At 67.9% G+C, this 7226-nt stretch overlaps 1 protein-coding gene across 1 annotated transcript; it reads left to right on the plus strand.

Moving 5' to 3' along the window:
* The first annotated feature begins 609 nt into the window (after window positions 1-609).
* On the plus strand, window positions 610-6955 carry CSF3R (colony stimulating factor 3 receptor). The gene is made up of 15 exons (XM_059830642.1): window positions 610-679; window positions 1010-1309; window positions 1673-1796; window positions 1937-2106; window positions 2890-3044; window positions 3288-3441; window positions 3554-3636; window positions 3725-3938; window positions 4233-4421; window positions 4704-4805; window positions 5137-5283; window positions 5500-5640; window positions 5787-5877; window positions 6116-6197; window positions 6446-6955. Exons 1-15 carry the CDS (start codon window positions 610-612, stop codon window positions 6953-6955), a joined length of 2532 nt encoding a protein of 843 aa, XP_059686625.1.
* The last annotated feature ends 271 nt before the right edge of the window (window positions 6956-7226 follow it).

Raw genomic sequence — 7226 nt, forward strand, 5'->3', positions numbered from 1 at the left:
GAGGCAGCCGCTGCTCCCGGGGCCATTCCCCATGGCAGGCAGGGGGTGCAGCTGGAGGGGGCAGCACAGGGGAGGGGGCGAAGGCAGGACCCCAAGGCCCCGAAGCTCTGGCCAGCCCCGCTGCACTGCCATCATTCATTCGTTTCCCTCTTTCAGCTTCTCAGCCCTCTGCCGCCCCAAGCCCCAGCGCTAACCCTCCCTGAAACTGCAAATCTCTGCTCCGCAGAGGCTGAAGGTACCCGAGATAAAATCAGCCCGTGCCCGCAGCCAGGCATGGGGCATTGCACCCCAGGATCGGGGTGCGCGGGGCCAAGAGCCAGTGGCAGGCTCTGCCGGAGGGGCCCCTGCCAGGGCACCTCACTGCTGCACTTTTCCGCGCCAGCGCCTGCGGCAGCGCAGGCTGCCGAGCCCGGGGGCGGAGGTGTCAGCGCTGCAGAAGGGCTGCGGGGGGAGGCTGTCTCTGACGGCAAAAGGACATTTTGCTCCAGGAAGCGTTGGTGACGATGGCAACACGGCTACTCCAGCCCGCCTTGTCCCCAGCCCCTTCCCGATGCGCCAGGACAAGCTGCTCTCTCCATTCCAGGTGATGCCAAAGCCACGGAGGAGACCATGGCCAGGCTCGGTGCTGGGACACCCTTCCTGCTGCGGCTCTCCCTGCTCCTGCTCCTCCACCCGGGCGGTGAGTGGGGCCCGACCCATCCCGCAGCTGCATGCCCCATGCTGCCCCCATGCACCCAGCGCCCATCCCAACCAGCCAGACTGGTCGGGGCCACGGCGCGCAGGGGCTGCTGCAGGCGGGCAGGAGTGCCAGCGGCTCGGCGGGCACTGGCAGGATGGGGCCCGGCACGTGCCAGCAGGCTTGCCCAACGCCTGGCTCTTCCTCTCCAGCAGCTGGGGGGCCCGTCTAAGGGAAGAGGCGCTCGTCCTTCTGTCCTGCCTGGGTGCCGAGGAGCTGAGATGGCTTCGTCACAGCTGTGCCGTGGATGTGACACATTTTTCCTGCCCACAGGGACCCTGGGCTGTGCTGTGGTGGCCGTGGGCTCACCCATTGTGCCGCTGGGCTCGGCCGTCACAGCATCCTGCACCATCCAGAGTGAGCTCTGCCGCGGCTTGGAGCAAGGGAAGGTCCGGATCACCTGGATGCTGGACAATGAGCCCATGGCTGGGAGCCAGCGCCGGGGCCCAGGCGGCACGGAGGTGTCCAACCTCACCCTGCCCCAGTTCAACCACACGCAGGCCAAGCTGTGGTGCTGGGTGGAGTGGAATGGGACCAAGCAGCGCGTCGGCATGGCCGAGATCAGCGCGGGCTGTAAGTCTGCTGCTGCCATGTGTCACCCACGTGTGCACATTTGCGCTTGACAGGTACAACCTGGCACCGGGGTTTGCACGTCTCCTCCCCAAGACATGTGTCCGCCCTGGGCGAGCCGGGCAAAGCTGCTGGGGTAGGAGCAGCAGCCAGGGCCGATGGCTGATGGAGGCTGTTTTGGGGCTGTGCCAAGCCACGTCCTGGCGCACTGGTGCCCGGTGGGCAGGCTGCAGAGCGGAGGAGGTCTGGGGAGTGGTGGCATGGCAGCAGGGCTCTGCGCAGCCGCGCACGGAGAGGGCTGCGGCTCCTCCCCACCAGCCAGGATGGGCACTTTGCTCAGGCTCTTCCCCGGCCGCTCTCTCCCAGACCCGCCTGCAAAGCCCTTCAACCTCAGCTGCGTCCTGAACCTCACCGACTACGGGCTGACGTGCCAGTGGGAGCAGGGAGCCGACAGCCACCTCCCCACCAGCGTCGCGCTGATGTGTGCCAGGTAAGCCTCAGGGGGTGACACGGTGCCCAGTGTCTGGCCCCCGGCCACCTCTCCTCGCCCTCACCCCCCCACCAAACCACATGGCAAGCCTCATCCTCTGCTGGAGGGTCCCCCCAAGCCCACTCTTCTCACTGCTGCAGGAGCAGAGCCCAGGCGGTGACGGGCTGCACCCCGCAAGGCGGCCGCAGCCACTGCACAGTGCCACGCCAGCTGCTCCAGCTCTACCGGCAAATGGAGATCTGGGTGTCTGCCTCCAACGCGCTGGGCACAGCTGAGTCGGAGCATCTCTGCATTGACCCCATGGACGTCGGTGAGTGACGGCTGGAGCCGCCTGCATCGTGCAGAGGTCAGGGGCCGGGGAAGCTCATCATTGGTGAGAGAGGGGTATTAGAGTGCCACTAAAGCACGTCGGGCTTTTAGGTCATATTTTATGGGCACGTTCCCGTGATAAATGGCTTGCCGGGATGAATAGGTGCGAAAGCTGCATTACAGACAGCAGCGTGTGCCAGTGGGTTATGAGCCGTCAGTTGACCTGCTGCACTCTACAACTCTCTCCAGCAATTGATTACCCATTTATTCAGGAGGTCTATTAATAATACATCCAGCTCCTATAAACTATTTATAAAAGGAACCTTTTCAGACAGTGAGACTCGCTGTCCCTGCTCTGCACCCAGGGAAGGGCTGCCCACAAAGCAGCTGAGCCCTCCCATGGCCGTGCTGGGCTCTCACCCCCTGGCAGACCCAAACGTGTGGCTTTCCTGGCCATATACCAGACCCCAGCTCCCACGGGATCCGTTTTTCCTGCACGGGCGTTAACCCCACCTGGAGCCCAGGCTGTAGAGCAGTGCCAGCACTGTGCTGCTGAGCATCGCCCCATGTCCCAGGCAGAGGCATGCACCAGCTCCCATTCCCTGCCATGAGCCGTTCTCCTAAATGTTTCAGAGCGGTTTCTCCCCATCCTCGCCCCGGGGCCCAGGCAGGCCAGCACCCCAGCTGCGGCTCACGGCATTAAGAACAGCCCCGTGCGAGGCCGTGGCCCCATGCACCGCCCGCCGCGGCACCTCTCCAGCTCTCTCCCCGGCTCTTCCTCCAGCCAAGCTGGACCCCCCGGCCCTGCAGAGCATCCAGTCCATCCCCTTCCAGACCGACTGCGTCACCCTGGCCTGGGAGGTGGCCCGCAGCAACGCGCACATGGAGCTGTGGTGCGAGCTGCGCTACCGGGCGCCCGAGGACCCCGCCTGGGCTCTGGTGAGTGGTGCTGGGGCAATGGGACTGGGGAGGGTGAGCGAGCAGGAGCCGGGACCCTCCCCTCTGCCCCGAGCTCTGCCAGGTTTCCCGCACTGGGAGCAGCAGGGTGCCTGCGTGGGAGGGGAACGGCAAGGTGCCCCCGGCACGCCCTGCGCAGCACCCACACCAGGGCTGGACCCTGCGCTGGCTGCACCCCCTGCTCGAGGCAGAAGCCAGCACAGCCCTTGCTCCGGCTGCCACCAGGTCACCGGCATCATCGGCCAGGCCAGCACCACGCAGCGCTGTGGCTTCCTCTTTGGCACGCAGTACCAATTCCAGATGCGGTGCCGGCGGAGCTCGGCACGGGGCTACTGGAGCGAGTGGAGCCCGGGCAGGAACTACACCACCCATGAGAAAGGTGGGTGCGGTGTCACCCAGGGGGTCTCCTCTGCCCGGCCAGGCGGCACAGCCGCGGTGGCATGGCCACGCTCACCCCTCTCAGCTGTCCACCCGCCCTTCTCCTGTTGCAGCCCCCACGGGGAAGCTGGACGTGTGGTGGAGCGCTCAGCCGGCCGGGGTGGGTGGGCAGCTGGAGGTGCAGCTGCGCTGGAAGGTGAGCACGGGCGGACGGTGGGGGTGCAGGGGCTGCCGTGGCACCACCCTGGGGACTGAGCATCCCCACATACCCTGCCTGTGCCCAGGCCCCACAACGGCGGGAGGCGAACGGGCAAGTGCTGGGGTACCGCGTCACTCTGAGCCCCAGGAGGAGGGGCAGGGACCCCCCGACCGTCTGCAACACCACCCACACCCAGTGCAACTTCTCTGTGCCGGCGGGGACCAGGAGGGTCTATCTCTCAGCTTACAACGCCGCCGGCGAGTCGGCAGCGACCGAGGTTGTCCTCCTGGAGAGGAAAGGTGAGGGCAATGCAAACATCCCGCAGTCCGAAACCTCCACGCGCCCCCCCTGGGGCTCTGCCCCCTCCCGACAGCTCCATGAGCTCTTAAACTGGGTGCCGCTCCCTTGCCCGGCCATGGGGGAGACACCTCCCTAGGCGTGCAACCGGGAGGCTCCCGAGCAGGCTGCCCGTGGGGTGCACAGCCCGGGCAAGGAGCAGGGCAGGTGCCTGGGCAGGGGCTGGGGGGCACAGGGGGCCGATGCATCAGGGATGCTCCCCTCTCCCATCATCCCAGCTGGTTGTCCCCATGCAGGTCAGCCCCTGGCCGGGCTCCGGGCTGTGCCCGGGGGCGAGCGCAGCCTCTGGGTGCACTGGGAGGCACCGCCGGCCCCAGCGGCCGCCTACGTCCTGGAGTGGCAGCGGGTGACCTCGGAGCCCGGCCACTGCAGCGCCTGCTGGCAGATGGAGCGTGACGGGACTGCCACCACAGCCCTCATCCGGGGTAAGCCGGGGGCTGCTGGGGGGTCCCTGCCCTCCTGGTCAGCTGTGCGGGAGCAGGTGATGTACTGGGGGGCTGGCACCCCTCCTGCACCCACGTCCAGGGCTCACAGCCTGGCTTCCCCAGGACCAAGCCCTGCTCTGAGCCCACTCCACACCCTCCCTCCTTGCTCTGGGCACGGCCCAGGGCAGGCGGGCTGGCACCGTGGAGCAGACATAGGGCAGCCAGGGGCTCTTGGCAGCCAGAGCCCCAAACGCCCGGCCCCCACTCTGCTCTCCATTGCAGATGGCATCGAGCCTTTCCAGCGGTACAACATCTCAGTGTACCCCCTTTACAAGGATGCCCTAGGGGTGCCCATCCACACCGCAGCCTACTCCAAGGAGAAGGGTACGTGTGCTCCCAGTAGCTGCCCTCAGGGCCCAGGGGCCTCACCCACACCACCAAGCCTTTGCCTTTCAAAAAGGAGAGCCAGCCTTCCCCCCATGTACCCCTAACTCAGGGGCTGTGCAGAAGAGCTCAGCCCACTGGACTGGATCTTGGCTCATCTCTGAATGCGCTCTCAGCTGGACCGAGCCCCACAGGGGCACAGTGTGGGGCAGGGCCTGACACCCACACCTCGGGAGTGGGACTCACCACTGAGTGCATGCCCCCCATCGGTCCCCCACCCCGAGGCAGTGGTTCTGCACAGCGCCTGGTGGCTTGTCCTGCTCTGTTTCAGCACCCTCCTATGCCCCAAAGCTCCACCTGAGAGGCATCAGCAAGTCTGACGCCGAGCTGTGCTGGGACCCAGTGCCGGTTGAGATGCAGAACGGCTTTATCACCAGCTACACCATCTTCTGGGCCAACAGCACTGCAGAAGTGTCCAGTGAGTCCTGCCTGTGTCACCGCTGGCCCTGCCCTCCATCCCGCCTCGATGTGTTGGGTGGGGACGTCAGCAGACTCTGCCCTCATCAGAGAGGGTCGGGGTGTGTGCGCGGGTCCCGTACGGAAGCCCCCGCAAGCAGAGACCCAAGGGGCCGTGCAGGTGAGGGGCACTGACACAGCAGCCCCTGCTGCACCAACAGCCCCTGCGTTTCCCCAGGTGCCGCCGTGAATCCCTCTCTCAGCTCCTTTGTCATCCGGAAGCTGAAGCCATCGACCCTGTATAAAGTGCACATCATGGCATCCACGGCTGCCGGCGGCACCAACGGCACGAGCCTGACCCTGGTGACCATGGTGCTAGGTGAGGCGGTGCAGCCACCCAGGGTGGCGTAGGGACAGGAGGGGACCCGCCAGACCCCAAGTCCTGCCCCGGCCTCGCGGTACAGCACGGCCGGAGGTGCCCCACCGCGGTTCCCCCTGTGACCCTCTCCCCTGCCCGCTTTCCAGACGACACTGAAATCCAGTTCCTCTTCCTGACCCTGGGGCTGATCTTTGTCCTGCTCATACTTTTGCTCATCTGCTTCCAGAAGAACGGGCGGTGAGTACCAAGAGCCGCCATGGGTTGGACTGGCCCTGCACCACGCTGGGCTGCCCTGTGGCCGCAGTGCCCTGTCCCCAGTGGCCACGGTGGCCCTGGCTACAGCTCGGCTGCTGGAGGGACAGGGTGGATGCGGGGAGTGGCGGCGTCCCGCTGTGAGCTCGGCGGGAGCAAGGCCAACCCCATGGCCACCGGTTTCGGGCCCCCTCGCTGAGTCCCTGCATCCTGTGGCTGCCAGGGTGAAGCAGCAGTTCTGGCCCAGCGTCCCCGACCCCGCCAACAGCAGCCTGGGCAAGTGGGTGCCGGCAGAGCTGCAGCAGGTGAGACCTGGACAGCTGCTCCCCCCTGGTCCCTCGCTCCCCACCCGGGCGCCGCTCGTGTGAGCAGCCCTGGGGCTCCGGCCATGCTCTGTGCTCCGTTGGGTGCGGAGGGCACGGCACCCAGGGCGCGAGGCCACGCTGGGATGGGGAACAGGGGTGCTGGGAGCTTCCCTCGCGCGGTGCCCGGAGAGGGGCCGAGGAGGGGCCGCACCCTGCGAACAGGCCGTGACTGCAGTCTGTTCCTCCAGGAGCCTCTGCAGGCCCCCGGCGGGAGGGAGCCCGGCCTGGCGACCATTTCTACCGTCACCGTCCTCGAAGGGGCGGCGGGGAAGCAGCCGTCCGCCTGGGGCAAGGAGCCCGCCCCCGCGACCACCGGCACCTTCCCGGGCCTGCCCCAGCCCTACGTGCGGCAGGAGGGACCGGGGACGCCGGGCCGTGGCTGGGCGGCCGCGGAGCCGCGCCAGGGCCCCGGCGGGAGCGGGGAGGCCGTCCAGTACGCGCGGGTGGTGGGCGACGGGTACAAGGGCCAGCAGCACGCCCCGCCGCGCCTCTACCTGCGCTCCAGCTCGACGCAGCCCCTGCTCCTCGACCCCAGCCCCAGCCCCAAGTCCTACGAGAACCTGTGGTTCCACGGGGCCGCCCCTCAGGGCTGCCCGGGGGACGGCGGCTGCCCCGAGGAGCCGCCCGCCACCTTCCCCCTGCTGCAGGGCCTCCGCGTCAGCGGGGCCGAGGAGCTCCACGACTGCCGGACGTTTTAGCGCCGGAGGCCCGGGCAGCGCCAACGGAGCCGGGCCCGGGCCTCCGCCGGGTCCTGCGGGCGGCCCGGGCCGGGCCTAGGCCTGGGGCCCAGCTCCCCCCGCCGGTGCTGTGTGCTTCCCCTCCCGCCCCTCCTCTCCCCTCCCGCAATAAACGGGGACGCGCTGACAACGGCCCCGGACGCCTCTGCGGCGGGACGAGCCCGGAGCGGCCGGCGGGGCGCGGACCCTCCGCCGCGGCCGGGGCTCGGGGTGGCGGCAGGCGGCGACCGAC

The sequence above is a fragment of the Gavia stellata genome, chromosome 29 (assembly GCF_030936135.1).
Source record: "Gavia stellata isolate bGavSte3 chromosome 29, bGavSte3.hap2, whole genome shotgun sequence".
NCBI lineage: Eukaryota > Metazoa > Chordata > Aves > Gaviiformes > Gaviidae > Gavia > Gavia stellata.